General features: G+C 35.0%; 1 protein-coding gene across 3 annotated transcripts in view; it reads left to right on the forward strand.

Annotated features, from left to right (window-relative positions):
* The window catches only part of LOC120426748 (transcription factor sox-2), a 175,323-nt gene extending 170,077 nt beyond the window's left edge, over positions 1 to 5,246 (forward strand). For all 3 annotated transcript variants that reach the window (XM_039591522.2, XM_052708342.1, XM_052708343.1), the window contains exon 6: positions 3,775 to 5,246. In XM_039591522.2, coding sequence (XP_039447456.2) covers positions 3,775 to 4,386 — 612 coding nt within the window. In that variant the 3' untranslated portion in view covers positions 4,387 to 5,246. The remainder of the gene's footprint in view (positions 1 to 3,774) is intronic.
* The last annotated feature ends 13,646 nt before the right edge of the window (positions 5,247 to 18,892 follow it).

The following is an 18,892-nucleotide window of genomic DNA, read 5'->3' on the forward strand; positions in this document are numbered from 1 at the left end:
ACTCGAGACAGGCTTGCCAGATCTTCAATGTTGTGGACTCGTTGGAAAGGTCTCTCGATTACCTAACCAACGATGGGTCGGATGATGGTTCCGGACATCGTTTACATACATTTAAGTGAGATCCGGCTTCAAAAAAGTACATAAATATCACATAAGTGGTCATAACTCGAGACAGGGTTGCCAGATCTTCAATGTTTTGGACTCATTGGAAAGACCTTTCAATTACCTAACCAACGATGGGTCGGATGATGGATCCGGACATCGTTTACATGCATATAATTGAGATCCGGATATATGTGAAAACACATTTTTATACATAACTTTTGAACTACTTATCGAAACTTCAAACAATTCAATAGCGATGTATGGGACCCTAAACCAAGTCGAATTCAACTGGTTCGATCAAAATCGGTTCAGCCAGTGCTGAGAAAACTTGGCTAGATTTTTGAACACATACATACATACACACACACACACACATACACACACACACACATACACACACACACAGACATTTGTTCAGTTTTCGATTCTGAGTCGATATGTATAAATGAAGGTGGGTCTTCGAGCTTTTAATAAAAAGTTCATTTTTAGAGCATGATTATAGCCTTACCTCAGTGAGGAAGGCAAAACGTTGTTGAGGGGTCATACAAAAGCTTTTCAATAAAAAAGACATTTCATTAATTCTATTATCCTAAGTGAAATTTTTCCAAGGCCTTCAGATGATCCAGTCTGGACTGTACTCGTGTAGGAGCAATTCCATACCAACTGGGGAATCGATTGTACCTGACCAAAAAAATAGAAAAAAGCTACAGTACTAACATATTTTTCGAATAAAATTCATCAATTTTGGAAACAAACTACGTTTTAGAATTCTTTACCAATTTTATTCATAACAATAGATATAGTTTAAATTTGAATTGATAAAAAACAAGTGTAATTGAAATTAATTCAGTTTTTTTCAAGATTGCAAACACTGCAATTTAAACTTTGATCTTCAAATTTATTTATTTTTTTCAAATTTTATTTAAACAAAATTTGATTCTTTCGTCACCCTCATCCCGGTTAAAAATGTATTTTATTAAAATTTTACAAACTTATCACAAGAATTGTTTGAATGTGATTTTATAAATAGAAACATAAAGCCTAGTAAAAATAATAAACCCCATAAAACATGATTCCAGTAATAGCAAAACAAACACAAAACAATGAAAAGTAGGTATTTGTATTATTATTTTTTTTTTTTTTTTTTGCAGAACTGTGACCCCAGATTTTTTTAAACATCGAGGTATCAAGATTTTTGTTGAACTTGCAATTAAATGTTTTAAAATGCATTTCAGCAAATTTAAAGATTTAATTTTCCAGTTTTATTTAGATATTATTTTTGATTTTGTAAATAAAATTGTTTGCTTCTTTGAATATTTTTTCGAGAAAGCACCAAATCCTAATTAAACAAATGCTTAAAATCTTTAATATTTGGGGAAAACTATATTTTCATAAATTCGTTGAAACTTAGCAAACTTGTGACAGAAGAAAAACTTGGCTTGAATTTCAAAATTTATATTTTTTATATATTATATTAAAAATTAATCAAACTATTGTAGTATTTTCCAAAAAATAAAATCAATTTTAAATTTCAAAATATTTTTCCAATTTGATTTTTTAATCAAATTGGAAAAATGTTTTGAAATTTAAAATAGATTTTTTTTTTGGAAAATATTGATTAATTTTTAATATATAAAAAAATATAAACTTTGAAATTCAAGCCAAGTTTTGCTTCTGTCACAAATTTGCTAAGTATCAACGAATTTATGATTATATTGTTTTCCCCAAAAATTAAAGATTATAAGCATTTGTTTAATTAAAAATTCATTAATAAATGTTAAACAATGTGAGCAATTCTCTACCAAAACCGGAAATGGATTTTATTTGTATTTTTTGATTTGGCTCAAACTTTGTGGGGGCCTTTCCTATGACCAAATTAGCTATTTTGTGTCATTGGTTCACCCATACAAGTCTCCATACAATTTTGGCTGCTGTCCATACAAAAATGGTATGTAAATATTCAAACAGCTGTAACTTTTATGTGAATTTTCTGATCAATTTGGTGTCTTCGGCAAAGTTGTAGGTATTGTTGAGGACAATTGAGAAAAAATAGGTACACGGTAAAAAAAAATTGCAGATTTTTTTATCAACTTTTTTTCACTAAAACTCAATTTCCCAAAATTCGTATTTTTTGATTTTCGAGATTTTTTGATATGTTTTAGAAGACGAAAATCCGCAACTTTTGAGCTATAGAGAAACATGGTCAAAAAATCTGCCGCCGAGTTATGAATTTTTGAAAAAACAGTGATTTTTGGAAAAAATCAAAATTTCATGCAAAAACAAATCTGAAGTTATTTTTTGATGCAAAATTGAATTTGCAATCGAAAACTATTTTACATTTTTTTTATAAAGGGCTCCGTTTTCAAGATATAGTCACCAAAAGTTTGATTTTAGCAAAATATTTGCTGTTTTTCGAATTTTAAAAAAAGTGACCATGAGTGACCATTTCTAAAAATATTTTATTTTTAAAGTTCAGAAAATTTGCTATAAAATTGTCTAAGAGACATTGAAGATAGGACCTCGGGTTGCTGAGATACAGCCGCTTCAAGAAAAAGAAACACGAAAATTGAAGTTTTCTAAGTCTCACCAAAACAACCCACCATTTTGTAATGTCGATATCTCAGTAACTAATGGTCCGATTTTCAATGTTAATACATGAAACGGTCGTGAAATTTTCCGATCTTTTCGAAAAAAATATTTTGAAAAAAATTAAATCAAGACTAGCATTTTAAATGGGCGTAATATTCAATGTTTGGCCCTTTTAAAATGTTAGTCTTGATTTAAAAAATTTCTAAATATTTTTTTCGAAAAGATCGGAAAATTTCACGACCGTTTCATGTTTTAACATTGAAAATCGGACCATTAGTTACTGAGATATCAACATTACAAAATGGTGGGTTGTTTTGGTGAGACTTAGAAAACTTCAATTTTCGTGTTTCTTTTTCTTGAAGCAGCTGTATCTCTGTGTTCTATATAGTTTGAAATAGATTTACATGTTTTTTTTTTTTTTTTTTTCAAAAAAAGTTTGAATTTATTCAATATTTTTGTTTGCTCCTGATTTTTTGGGAATATTTTTGCGAAATTTGAATTGGCCTAACATCTGTTTAAATATATAAGTAACTGTTTTGAATTCCCTCGATGTATATTTTTAATCATAGGTAGTTCCATCTTTTACATTTTTTTCTTATTTAGTGATTGCATAAAGAATTATTCTGGGTTAAGATGATTTATTTGTACATTAAACATTAAATGGCAAAATTAATGGAAACACAGAATTGAATGCATTGTTTTTGTTTGCATGTATTTATTTTTGAAATAACTGAAACTAAATTTTATTATAATGGTAGTCAATCATCTTTGCACATGTGATTTAACAGGCGGAATCAGTTTGACTGATTATACAATGTTCGTTGTAACAAATGGTTGTTTTCATTCAATCCATGTCTCTCCTAATTGCTACTATTTTTAAACCATAATTTATTGCTAAACCATATAGACCGCGTGGCTAGACAGCGGAACCACGTTTAAAAAAAGTTAAATGTTGTTTGGTGGTTTTGGAAATTATATCTTTTTGATTGAATTCCCATAAACAAAACTGCAAAACAATTTAAAAAATGACCAAGATCTTTCTTAACAATTCTAACAATTATTTTTTCCTTTCCCTTTCAGTCCTCCATCACATCCCAGATGGATGTGTCCAAGTTTGCGCTGGACCGGAGCGCCTACCTGAACACGGCCGCCGCCGGTGCCCTGTACGATTCGACCAAGTCGCAGACGAACCCGTACAGCGCCTACCTCGACCCGACCACCGTCCTCACGAAGGCCTACTTCGACTCGAAGATGTACCAGGACCGGGCCCAGGCCGCCGCCAACTACGCGTTCGACATCTCGAAGATTTACGGCTCCAGCTCGAGCCTGCAGCAGCAGCATCAACAGCAGCAGCAGCAGCAACACCAGCAACAGCAACAACAGTCCGGTCAACAGGGTGGCCATCAGGGACATCAGCTGCACCACCAGCACCAGCTGAGCAACGGCGATGATCGCGAACCGACGCCCCAGCTGAGCGACGTCAACGTGGACATTAAACCGCAGCTGGGCGAACCCGTGGACAGTTCTCCGCTGCACAGCAATAGCTACGGTGCGAACAACCTGCTCGGGGGAAGTTCCGCCGGGTTGTACCAGTACGCTGGGGCGGGGCAATCCCTCGGTGGGTCCGGGGGTTCAACCGCCGGTTCAGGTGGAACCGGTGACTACCGGAGACCGCTGACGGTCATATTTTGACCAAACTCCGAAGTGATGGACGACAGAGATTATTGAACACATTTAGGGCTTAACAAATCGAGAGATCAACGATAAGTATTGCTGTTTAGAGTATTAAGTGTTATATTCTTTCATTGGAAACGAACCACACACACACACACGCGCGTGCACGTGTCCTTTTCGGCAGAGTTTTTAACTCCGTAGAACAGCAGAGACGCAAACCTCAAGCATTATCCAGCGTAGTTCACCAAACACACACAGTAGGCGCAAGCGTTTTAAACATTATACCAGTTTGTAGCAACGAGAGAACACATTTTAGATCAGTTTAAGGTTGCATACGAAACGTTAACAACGCTTAAGGACACGCAGGCAGGCACGTGATTTATGCTAAGGACTCCGTAGAACAGATAATGATAAAAGTTGTATAAAATTTCATCCATGACATAAATTATTACTCGTAGAACGGTAAGGTTAAAATATCTCACATTGCAAAACGCTAGCGAAAATAATTATGTTTAATTTGAACATTCTCAAAAAACATTCACCATAAACGAATATAAAATCAACTGTTTTAACGAAACACAAATAAGAAAAAAATACTGTACGTACTAAGTAGAAATTTAAACACCCGCGCTTGTGTGCAAGTTGCACTCAGGACAAAATTTGAGGGTTAAGCATTCATACACCACACATGCAACGTGAAACTGTAAAGGTAATCGAAAGTTGTTGAATTATTTCCCCCTTTCCACTCCCTCACCAACTCTCTGTATAGATTTTCCAAGACAAGGAATTACTCAAATTGTAGCATCTCTATCTCTCAGTAAGAAGGTAATGGAAAAAAAACGAACATTTGCTTGATTGAGCATAATAAAAAGTAAGATTACTCACAAGCTAAGGTGTGTGTTTTATTTATGGGTGCACAGTGGTCGGAAACGCAAATTTAGCAGGAATAATTTATTTCCGCTTCAGGGATACATTTTCGAGCTTCGGTGTCTAAGAAGCATTTGTTAAAAATGAAATTCTACATCTTTTGGTCAAAACGATATTAGGGTGGTCCAACAATTTCTAATATTTTCAAAAACTATCTTCGCTTCTAGATGAGATGGAGGTATACTTTCTTCGACAGTATTGTAGCACTAGCCATTTCAAACAACTTTGTCGAATACACCAAATCTCTATCTCTTAATCTGATCATTCTACAGCATTTTATATGAAAAGCAGTAGGGTGGCCCATCAAAAAAGTGTTTTTATTGCGTATCTTTTTTGTATTATTTTTGGCAATTTTGGTGTCTTCGGGACATATTTAGAGCATAAAAATACGCGTCTTTTGCAATGTCAACGAAGTTGCTAGGTCATTTTGGTAAAAAGTTACAGCATTTTTAAAGTTTTTAATATGCCTTTTTCAAATGTTTGTATCTTTTCGAGGGGGACACAAAAAAATACGCTCTGTGGTGCATCTGAAAGCTCTAAACTTCTTCTTTAATATGAATATAACATCTCAAAAGGGTTTTTCTTAAACCCAAGTTACAGCGATTTAAAAATGGTCATTTTATGAGATTTTGTACCATGCTCTATGAGGTAATTTACATGAATATCGCATTAATCAGTATCAAAACTACTCTTAGTGAGCTCAAATGCAGGTAAAATTGGTTTGTGGACAAACCTGGTCGAACCAGGTTTTTATTGCAACTAGGGTGGTCTTAGATGACCTAGGGTGGTTCATATTCGTTCACTCTTATAAGATATGATTTTTTTTAATTCGCATTGAAAGAAAAATAAAAAAAAACATTTAAAATTAAAAACATAACCTGTTTTAAATAGTAAAGCTGCTGAGGATATGATATCTGATTAGGGTGGCTCATATTTATTAGAAATAAAGATTAAAGATTTCATTATTCCTCTACGTTTTCGTAAATCGACTTTTTTTGTATTTTTTTATGGGATAAAACTTTCCATGCATTTTCTTTGACAAAAGGCATCAACAAAACCTGAACACTAGCCTAAAAGATATTTCCTAACAAATATAACAAATTTTCAGAAATAAAATAAGAGTTTTGGGAAATAAACTTCTAATACCAATTTGTAAAGTGTGCATTTTCCCCTGAAACTATTTTTAAGGGTTCAAATCATAACCTACAACTTTTTCAAGACGCTAAATCGATAAGAAAATGTATCATGTTTACGAATATTCACATTCCCATTTTGTATGGGCAAAATTGTATGAAGCTTTGTATGGAACAACTAATGATGCAAAATGGCACCCTGTAACAAAGTAAATGCATGGAAAGTTTTATCCAATCAAAAAAATACAGATAAAAGTCGATTTACGAAAACGTAGGGAAATAAAAATATGTTAAAATACATTTTCTAACGTATAAAATCTTAAATCTTTAATCTTTTTGTTTTCTAATTAATTTGGGCCACCCTAATCAGATATCATATCCTCAGCTGCTTTACTATTTAAAACAGGTTATATATTTTAATTTGTTTAAATGTTTTTTTTTATTTTTCTTTCTATGCGAATTTGAAAAAAATCATATCTTATAAGAGTGAACGAATATGAACCACCCTAGGTCATCTAAGACCACCCTAGTTGCCATAAAAACCTGGTTCGACCAGGTTTGTCCTTAAACCAATTTTACCTGCATTTGAGCTCACTAAGAGTAGTTTTGATACTGATTAATGCGATATTCATGTAAACTACCTCATAGAGCATGGTACAAAATCTCATAAAATGACCATTTTTAAATCGCTGTAACTTGGGTTTAAGAAAAACCCTTTTGAGATGTTATATTCATATTAAAGAAGAAGTTTAGAGCTTTCAGATGCACCACAGAGCGTATTTTTTTGTGTCCCCCTCGAAAAGATACAAACATTTGAAAAAGGCATATTAAAAACTTTAAAAATGCTGTAACTTTTTACCAAAATGACCCAGCGACTTCGTTGACATTGCAAAAGACGCGTATTTTTATGCTCTAAATATGTCCCGAAGACACCAAAATTGCCAAAAATAATACAAAAAAGATACGCAATAAAAACACTTTTTTGATGGGCCACCCTACTGCTTTTCATATAAAATGCTGTAGAATGATCAGATTAAGAGATAGAGATTTGGTGTATTCGACAAAGTTGTTTGAAATGGCTAGTGCTACAATACTGTCGAAGAAAGTATACCTCCATCTCATCTAGAAGCGAAGATAGTTTTTGAAAATATTAGAAATTGTTGGACCACCCTAATATCGTTTTGACCAAAAGATGTAGAATTTCATTTTTAACAAATGCTTCTTAGACACCGAAGCTCGAAAATGCATCCCTGAAGCGGAAATAAATTATTCCTGCTAAATTTGCGTTTCCGACCACTGTGGGGTGGTGTCTTGGCTGACGTGGGAGCATAATTGTTATACTGTCCTTAAAATGAAATGTCCTCGAGCATTCCTGAGCATTTTTGGGTAGCATAAATGTAGCATGCAAGAGCAGCATATACGACTTGTTACAAGGGAGACCTCTAGTGGGTGATAGCGGAACAAGAAAGTATGTTCCATGTTTCATGCAACTTTGACTCGCGTGCAAATATTCTTGTTCCTGTTTCTGGAAGATGTGACAAGAGTGCATAACATCAATTAAATTGTCCTGGATTTTTTCTTGTTTTGATATTAAATATTGATATTTTATTAGGACGATTTAAACAATTTGATGCAAAATGCATAAAAGTTGATTTGCAACCAACTTCGAATCTTCGGACAATCGAATCACCAGACAAAATAATTTTCGTTGTCTTATTTTTGATTGAGGAACTTGAGTATAAACTAACCTTAAATTAATTAGAGTTTTCAAATCAAAGATAGCGGCCGAAATGGCGGTGATAACGTATTGAAAAAAAGAATGCAATTTTTAATTTAAAATGCAATCAAATATTGAAATTTGACTAAAATGGGGTCTAAGAACTCGAATTTGATGTAAAATGCAAGAAAATTAAAAAAAGGGAAAAACATTTTTAATCATGATTCGATTATCCGAAATCCTATACAAACCTTTTGATAATAAAATTTCGGATCATCGAAACTTCGGATAATCAAGGCATTGGATCAAATTGAGTCTGGACCGTGCTATACATCAAAAATTCTCTCAAATCCAAATAATTTTGAACATGCTAAAAAATATTCCAGACGAATAAAAAATCACTTTACATTGAGCTCCATTAAAATTTAGAAGTTCTTTGAAAAAAATATTTTTTGCACGTAAAATCAGAATTCTAAATAGTAAATGGGATATCCATGAATAACGTGGAAACTTTAAGTGGAGGGAGGGGGTCTGAAATTAGCTATAAAATGTCCCCGTAATTAATGGATGCCTCCAAAATGCATTGTTTGGCAGTTGCACTAAAATTAATCACTGAAATAATTATTTAATAAATGTAATGCTTGGAAATGCATTTTCAATCCGATTGGAATACTTTTTTCTTAGAAATTGTGATGAAATATAAAAAAAAAGTTTTAATGGAATAATCTGGCGATTTCGCCGTCTGTCGTTTTTTCGAAGTGGAATTTCACCAAAATGCATTAAAAATATTTACAGTTATTTTTCATGTGATTTCAGAAACTGAAATTTTGGTTAAGTGCTTATGAACATCGAAACATTAAATTTTTTTTAACCATCGAAAAGCTTAAGCATCGAACTTATGTTTAAAAACTAACTTAATCCACCTATGTGGTTGGAGCCTTCCTCACTCATTACCAACAATGGCTGATATGATGGGGTTGTACACAAATTTTATCTATTTTTTAGATCCGGAATAAAAAAGTACATAAATATCACTTAAGTGACCATATCTCGAGACAGGGTTGCCAGATCTTCAATAATTGGACTCGTTGGAAAGGTCTATTGATAACCTAACCAACGATGGGTCGGATGATGGAGTCGGACATAGTTTACATACATTTAAGTGAGATCCGGCTTCCAAAAAGTACATAAATATCACTTAAGTGACCATATCTCGAGACAGGGTTGCCAGATCTTCAATGTTTTGGACTCGTTGGAAAGGTCTTTTGATAACCTATCTAACGATGAGTCGGATGGTGGATCCGGACATAGTTTACATACATTTAAGTGAGATCCGGCTTCCAAAAAGTACATAAATATCACTTAAAAGGCCATATCTCAAGACAGGGTTGCCAGATCTTCAATGTTTTGGACTCGTTAGAAAGGTTTTTTGATAACCTATCCAACGATGGGTCGGATGGTGGATCCGGACATAGTTTACATACATTTAAGTGAGATCCGGCTACAAAAAAGTACATAAATATCACTTAAATGGCCATATCTCGAGACAGGGTTGCCAGATCTTCAATGTTTTGGACTCGTTGGAAAGGTCTTTTGATAGCCTATCCAACGATGGGTCGGATGATGGATCCGGACATAGTTTACATACATTTAAGTGAGATCCGGCTACAAAAAAATACATAAATATCACTTAAGTGACCATATCTCGAGACAGGGTTGCCAGATCTTCAATGTTTTGGACTCGTTGAACAGGTTTTTTGATAACCTAACCAACGATGGGTCAGATGATGGATCCGGACATAGTTTACATACATTTAAGTGAGATCCGGCTACAAAAAAGTACATAAATATCACTTAAATGGCCATATCTCGAGACAGGGTTGCCAGATCTTCAATGTTTTGGACTTTTTGGAAAGGTCTTTTGATAACCTATCCAACGATGGGTCGGATGATGGATCCGGACATAGTTTACATGCATTTAAGTGAGATCCGGCTTCCAAAAAGTACATAAATATCACTTAAATGGCCACATCTCGAGACAGGGTTGCCAGATCTTCAATGTTTTGGACTCGTTGGAAAGGTCTTTTGATAACCTATCCAACGATGGGTCGGATGGTGGATCCGGACATAGTTTACATACATTTAAGTGAGATCCGGATACATGTGAAAACACATTTTTATACATAACTTTTGAACTACTTATCGAAACTTCAATCTGTATAAAACTCGATCTATGGGACCCTAAACCAAGTCGAATGCAACAGGTTCGGGTCAAATCGGTTCAGCCAGTGCTGAGAAACATGAGCTAGTTTGTTGGTCACATACATACATACACACACACATACACACACACATACACACACACATACACACACACATACACACACACATACACACAGACATTTGTTCAGTTTTTGATTCTGAGTCGATATGTATACATGAAGGTGGGTCTACGACGTTTTTATACGAAGTTCATTTTTAGAGCAGGATTATAGCCTTACCTCAGTGAGGAAGGCAAAAAATAGAATAAACATACACTGGCATATATTGTTCGCCACGTTTTTTTTAAATGTAATATAATCTTTTAAATGTTTGCAATTGGCAATTACTCACACAAATTAATTAAACAATGTATCCTTCTTTAAAAAAATGTTTACAAGAATACAAAAAAAAAATATTTTTCTTCAAAGGCTCAATCCTTTTTAAAAAATTAATTATGTTTCAATTGCAGTGATTATCCTGAGAACTTCTAATACTTGAAAGCATGCAAAATCCTTTAAAAAAATGTTATTTAAGCCTGTTTTTAGAAAAAAAAAAATCTTGCTTGAAAGAACACAAAATCAATTTATTTATAAAAACTGATCATGTCAGAAAAAAAAACCAAAATCTCAAGTGTATAAATTGATTTTTGTTTTGGCCAAGTTATGGTTTAATTTTTTTTTTTTGAAAAATAGTGTTTTTTGAAAAGTATTTAAAATGCACTTCAAAATATTTAAAAAAAATCGTTTCTAGATGTCAAAAAAAAAATCGAAAAGTACTTCTGTGAATTATTGATAAATTGCACCATTTTCAAGTTATAGCTATTTTTAGCTTAAATTATTCTACAAAGTTGTCTCTTTTAATTTATAAAAGTGTCCGTCCTTGTCCATCTCTGAAAAAAAAATATTCAAAAAGCTGAGAAAATTCTCTACAACTTGCTCGTTTGGAATTTGTTGATCTCCCAGGTCTATACTCCCGACTAATTCTGTCCTAATATTCAAAACCAGCCCGCTGCGAATCCGCTAATAAAGACATATTTATTATGAATAGTAATAAGCGTGGCCGGAGAGGTGGCGTAAACAATAAACACAAACGCCCTTCCCTGCTGCTGCGCCACACCACGTCATTATCAGGGAAGCACAATCTGGGCAAATTTTCCCAACCCCTATTTCGAGGCACCCTCTTCTAAACTGTCCGAAGCTGCGTCGAGGTACTTGATATGAAAAATCAAGTACAATGTCAAAACACAAGCCAACAAGAATATGTACGACCGACAGGGTGCAGGTTGGTGATGACTTTGGGTGGAACTAACATGCAAGAAATGAGAGATGGCTTGGAAAGTGAAGTTACTCTCATGACTTTATGATTATTTTAATTATCTTGAAACTTTGCCCAATCTTATAAAAAAAAATCGTTTTTATCAAGACATATTTTAGAACCAAGAAGTTAAAAAAGCTCTACAACGGTGTTCAAAGAAATCCTTAAAACTCCCAATTAAATTGACCTGGCACCCCTCCTCAATGGAGTATCGAACACAATTCCATCGCCCAGTTCCATTCACGCGTGGTGTGGTCGCGTTCCATTCATACAGATAGAGGGAGGCTTGGGCGCAATAAAATACGATAATCCTGACTGAAGGACGGCTTAAAACTGCCATAACAATAAGTCGTACGCTTAGAAAATTGCATCAGCTCGACCCTCTATCTATCTCCTCTGAATGTTGGTCCTTTATACTGAACCAATCGGCCTGCAATGATTTCGATTGTTTCGGGGAATGCCGTTGGAATGACCACGTGTATAAATAATTTTTTGTGAGGTTAATTTTGAGGACACGTGGAAATTCAGTGCCATAATTTCAAATAAAAAAGAAGAAAAGGATTGTGTCGAACCAAAGTTGATCGAAAAACAATTTCCAAAATTGCAAAATCGAATCCTTTCGGGAATTTTATCCCGTATTTCGTTTCTTCTTTTCTGACCAAAGGGACCAATAAAAGCGTCTTACTTATGACACATAAAAAGAACACACGCGTGTTTCAACAAACACTTTTGTAAAATTGCAAAAAGCTGAAATCCATTCTGTGGACTGTTTAAACGTCCATTCAGACCGTAGTGCCACCACAGTGTGTCTGGTCGAGTGCAAATAAACCGATTTGTATACCGGCCAGGACACTCACGTGCCCGACCCTGAAGGACGAAAGGAGGGAAGAAAAATAGTATCGATGAAATTTATTGCGGTTTATTTGAACACTCTCCGAGGGCTGGGGATGTCCTGTGTGAAAGGAGATCGGTGTGGTGGCCTAAAGGCTTTTTTATGTGCTAAACACGTGCAAATGAGCACTGCATTGAGACTGAAGTGGGTGCTTTTTATCTTCTTTTTTTTTCTCTCTGTTCACCGATAAGAAGATAAATGGCCAACAAATAAACTGGTCGTGGACTCTGTGGTGGAGGGGTTATGAAGAAAGAAGGTTGCGATCGGATTTCAATTTGGAATTATGAGCTCAAGAATAACAGGGTAAATTACTGACAAAGTTTGGTCTACTATTTGTGGAAAATTCTCCAGGTTCATAGTTATACAGTTTTGAATCATTTGTTAAACCATTACTTTATAAGTCAAATTTCTTCATCATCTTTGATTATCTATTGAAATTTAGAAATACACAATTTTACAAAATGATCATAGTATCAAACGATCTAAAATATCCTTCAGTGAAGTTATTTCACTTATTGCAATCTGCACTAGAGAACATAGCATACCTACACTGCCGTTTTACGGCGATATGATGTATACGCCATTGAGGTGATTTTAATGTAGACACGATTTTCTGTTTTTGTTCATTTTTTCAATTTAAAATGACCAATTTAAGGTCTGCTCTGTAGAAACTGTTAAAAAGTACAATAAAAATGTGGCCCCAACAAAATTTCTTGTTTATTCCTATTCTCTACGATTTTAAACCACAAACATCATTTGGCCGAAAAAATAGCAATAAAAATCACTACTTTTCCTTCCAAATGATGTATGTATACATTGTTCGATCAAAGCAGGCTATATTTTTTGTGCCAGCTATTTAAACAGCTTAGCGGAAGCCTTAATGCATTGTCCACGTGGATACTTTAAGGGGGGAGGGCATTAGGGAGCGTTCTTTTATTACGTAACGCAGTTGGTGGGGGGAGGGGAGGGGGTCGGAGGCCGTGTTACGCTCGATACAAAAATTTTAAAATTTGTATGGAAATTTTGTTACGAGGGGGGGAGGAGGTCTAAAAATCCGATTTTTTGTGTTACGTAATAAAAGAACGCTCCCTTAGCGATTGTCTACGCTCCATAAACACATTTTTTTTTTGCATGAACAATTGTCCGCAAGGGTGGGGTGGGTATAGAATTTTCAAAAAAGTGTCTACGTGGATGTGGATAAGGTGTCATCCATTAAGTACGTCACATTAAAATCAGCCAAAATTTTCTCCACCCCCCATTGTCACGATTTCCCTATGCTTTTATCACGCAATTTCACGCTTCCCTCAGAACGTGACATACTTTATGAATAACGCCTAATGGACGTCCCCTTAAGAATTAAATCGAAATAATGTAATAAAATATTGCCCAGTCTTGATTCGGTCCCAAAACCTCAAATCAAAATTCAAACAGTATTGAATTTGACTTCTATCAATTATCAATGTATACATACATCATGATGAGAAAAAGTGGCGTATACATCATTGTTTGTTTGCTTAATAAAATAGGCCCCAGAGCAGTTTTTTGAAAAATTCTTTCGTCAGGAGGTTGCTTTTAGGATTCTATATCAGACTGTACAAAAAAAGAAAATGTCCAAAATGGCGTATACATCATATCGCCGTAAAACGGCAGTACAAAAGTGATGAACTATATCGTATATCGTATATCATGATGGATGAAAATCTCCTCAGAACTCTTGTAAAACACTATTAACGAAACTATACCTTCAGGAATCTTGAATTTGTACCTTATCATTTACTTGTTCAGGTCGTTATTTTGATTTTTAATAAGTAAAAAGAGCTGTTAAAAAACATTTAGTACAGCAAAAGCTGCCTTCAAATATTTATAGGATATTTTTGTATCTCCCACAAATATGAAACTTCTGTATTCAGTTGTTCAATCAATGCACAGTGGTCCAGATCGCAAAATTAAGTGGAAAATGGATATTCCGAAAAGTGGTTAAGTTTTGGAGAATCTGAGAAGAGTTGTTGCATATGGAAAGGGGCAACATTTGGTTTGGTTTAAAATTAGGGTGGTTCACGATTAGGGTGATTTTGAAAATCTAACTTTACAGGATTTTTTTGGGAATTTTTAATGTCTTCTAAAAAGTTGTTGGGCTTGCCATTTCCAGCAACTTGGTCGAAAACGCCAAAATTTTATTTCGTAATCTACGCCTTCTATGATCAAATTTATAGAAAACATCTGAACAAACCATCAAAAATCTGTTTTTGAACGTGGCAATTCAGGGTTGAGTTTTAGAGAAAAGTGATATTCGAAGCACTATTAGAACTCAAAAAAACAAACATTTTTATTTGTTGACATGTCAATTTGGACTTAAGGGTTAAAAGTTAAAGCCATTTTAAGGGACGGCAGGAGTTGGAGCACTGCCTAGTGTCTGGTTGGTCGTTTTGTGGTCCGAGTTTGTCTGCATTTTCTACCGGTTTTTGCAGTCCGCGAGTGAAAATTTAGTGTTTAAGGGATTGGTTAAGTCCCGTACCGGCGCGTTTTAGTGGAATCACTAAGTTTTTTAGGAATTTGTGGTGTAAATCAGCGATTTGAAAAAGCCGCGGCTGACATTGTTTTGATTTTGGGCTTTCATTTTTCGGAACGGGCCTGCAGGAAAGTGAAGAAAATTTCGGGGCTAACTTCTCGCTGTTTGTTATTCCCGCAGGGATTGATGTTTTATGAAGTGTCAAACTGTGTATCGTTTTTGTTTGTTTTGGTGTTAAATATTTGTATTTGTTTTGCAATATTAGTTGTGAAATTGTGAAAAAATATGAATGTGCGACATGCTCCATTCAGTTTCACGCGTTTTCAGTGCATTCTGCAGTTCAAAAAAAAAATATGAAGATATCAAGCCGGGAGTCTCTGGTCGTGACTGGTGCGGTGTTGGAAAGCAGGAACAGCGGGTAGCGGAGACTGGTGAGGAAATTCCAATAGGAAATTCGAATGAGAGTTTGGAAAGTGTGAATATGTATGCGTGTGTGTGCATGAGAACGTAACTGAGACGAAACAGGGATGCCAAATTGCGTGACAGATCGAAAATAAGATTTTGGTTTGATGAACATACTTTTTGGGTGTTTTTAGAACGCCTTGAGTCAGGGACATTCAAAAACATCCAAGGGGCAAGAATTTTGAATTTTGTTTGCTAGAACTTTCAAAAAATTCCAGATTTGTTTCGGCTCATTAAAGAGTGTTCAGGAGAATGTATGAATGCGATTGTTATTTAATTGTAACATTGTTTTTCAGATAGTTTGGGGGGAGGATAATGTGCGTTAACCAGTCGATTGCGGGCCGCGCGGTTGCTCTACGGGATAGATCGTGTTCTTCGGCGTACGTTTTCTCTTGATGGCAGTGATAGAGTCAGTCATTTCTTTGTCGTGGTCGTGGAGGGCGCGCCGCCGGTCGAGTTCGTCGAGGCTTTTTTGTTACAAATAACACGTTGACAAACATGCACGGTAAAAACAAAGTTAATGCGGACCGGTCGCGATAGAAAATTAAAGTAAAAACAAGTCGCGTCGCTAGCTTCGTATCGCGAGCTTGATTAAACACCTAACAAAAAGAAACTTTTTTTGAACTATCTGCTTGACAGATTGCTTTGAGAGTCCGATATGCGATGCCTTTCCGTCGGGTGGCAAGATTTTTCGCGTTCGTCGTCGGTGTGCAACAACAACAAAACCTTATCATACCATTTTAGCTCGTCCGATTCGTTAATCAGTATCTCACTAAACATCAATCATTTAAAAGTCGTAAAAACATCTCAATTTAAAAGGTACACTGTGTTATTCTTGATTCTTTAATAACAAATGATCTTGGTTCTATCTTTCCACAGCCGGCTGTCTAAGATAAACCATTTCATTTAAAATTTAACAACCGATAAACGGGAAATGTCTCATCCGCAGCATCCGATTGCTTGCCTTGAGAATAATATATAACACCTTTCAACAAACACTATGATTTTGGGTCGCATCATCATCTTCTATGATGAATCCTGACCAAACACCCTATCCTACTAACAAGTTTTCAGGTTCCTGGGGAGCGTTCTTTTATTACGTAACGCGAAAAATCGGACTTTTAGACCCCCTCCCCCCCCCCCTCGTAACAAAATTTCCATACAAATTTTAAAAATTTTGTATGGAGCGTAACACGGCCTCCGACCCCCCCTCTCCCCCTACTGCGTTACGTAATAAAAGAACGCTCCCCTGGCGCTCGTGGGGTGTAAGCACAGAGTAAATCAGCTGCCCTAGTAGCAACCTGCGCTAACTAACATTCCCGTCCCTTAAAATCGAGGTCTACAAACTGACATGGCGGGCGCCGTTGGTGGCCAATGACTGTTACCTATTCGCAACTGATCTAGTTTTAGCAATCATGGTGTTTTATCTTTTCAGCGCATTCATACATGCTGTTGATAAGGGAAACATCACTAGATCGTCGAAGCCTATGATCAGTAGTGCTGAAAGGATATTACGGTTCTGTTCAGCAACGGAGGGGCAACCATGGGTGATCTCTCATGCTCATGCTCATGCTCATGCTCAAAAGTTAAAGCCATTTTAAGGTAAAAAAATGCAAATTTAAAACATAAATATCTCGAAAAGGCGCAAGCCAAATTTTAAGCACCACGTTGCATGTGAAAGAGGAGAACAATACAAACGCTGAAAAAATCTCAGAGGTTTTATTCTTTAAACTCAAGATATGTTTATTTGAAAAGTCTAATTTTCAAGGGAAAATCATATGGGACCACCCTAATGAAAATCGAAAATTGTCCAAATATATGTTTTTGCATGTAATTTTGCCCGCTGAATCTGAATCTGCCCTCATAATTAAGCCAAAGTATCGAAAAATCGATTTTTGGTAATTTGTTGGGTTTCCATGTAAAATTATCATTTATGACCAAATTATCTGGACCACTGTGCAATGTTCATTTCACAAAAAAAAAATCAGACAATTCATAAAGCCTCAACCAAGCATGAGTTTCATTGGTTCCAGTTCTTGAAGTAATTATGTTATTCAAAATATGTATAACGTTAGTTGAATGTCCAAACTTTGTTCACTCTGGATAATCGAATCACGAAATATTTATTTTTTGTTGTATTATTTTTGATTATCGAGCTTAAGTATGACCCCTATACTACTCTAATTTAGAATTTTTAAATCCAAGATGGTGGCCAAAATGGCGACGATGAAATAAAAAAAATCCTTTTTTACGGCAAATCGATTAAAATGGGGTCGCAGAACTCGAATTAAATTTTAAAAAAATAATTGAATACGAAAATATGTTCATGTTCTTGATTCCATAATCCGATGTCCAATACAAACCTTTGGGACATCGAACTTCGGATAATCAAAACTTCAGATTTAAAGGTTGACTTTTAGAGAAAAGCAATTATTGAACAAGAGCATTTTCGTTTTCGAAAAAAAAATATTTTGGGCTGAAGGGTCAAAGTAACAGCCAATATCGCAGAAACTCAAGATATCTTTATTTGAAAATGTCTAATTTTTTTTTCAAGTAAAAAGTTATGTGACCACCCTAACGAAATTCGAAAATTGTCCAACTAAATATATTTTCATATGATTTTGTCAGCCGGCTAAAAAATAAAAAAAAATATAATTCTTGAAAAAAAAAGCCAGAATTTGAACAGTTCATTGATATGTAATAGTTGGATTTCGAAAAAAAAATCTGACAAAAACTTTATCAGAAATTTTGTACCGGCGATAATTTCTTGTAAAATACCCGTATAATCGTGAAAATGTTCGTTTATAAGAGCTTTAAAAAAGCTCAAAGCTTCACATTCCTCTAAAACCTAACCCTTCTAAAACAAACTAAATCCAAATTCTTTATCAAGCCATAAGTTGCCCCTTCCCATTTGCTACAAATTTTCTGAAATATCAGTTTCCACTGAATGTTGCAATTTGAACCACTGTGACGTGCTTTATAGAATGAGACAAATGTCTTTTATGTGAGGAAAAGTGTTTGACAACCTTCAAAATTTATAAATTTACTACTTTTCCGTTCTAATGTCTCTTTTTCAGTCTAATTTGAGGAAATGAATAATCAACATCATTAAAATGGTAATTGGCAGAGTATTTTTTTTGTAAGAGAAAAAGAACAGAATGTTACACCTTATTAGTAGGGTCTTCAATTGATGTAGGGTTATCAACGCCGTGTTATGGTGGTCTGAAAATGGCCATTTTCGTCGATTTTCGCAAAAACCACGTTTTTCGAAAAATCATAACTCTTCGCCATTTCGTAGTTTTTGGCCT

This window comes from Culex pipiens, chromosome 2 (assembly GCF_016801865.2).
Source record: "Culex pipiens pallens isolate TS chromosome 2, TS_CPP_V2, whole genome shotgun sequence".
Lineage (NCBI taxonomy): Eukaryota > Metazoa > Arthropoda > Insecta > Diptera > Culicidae > Culex > Culex pipiens.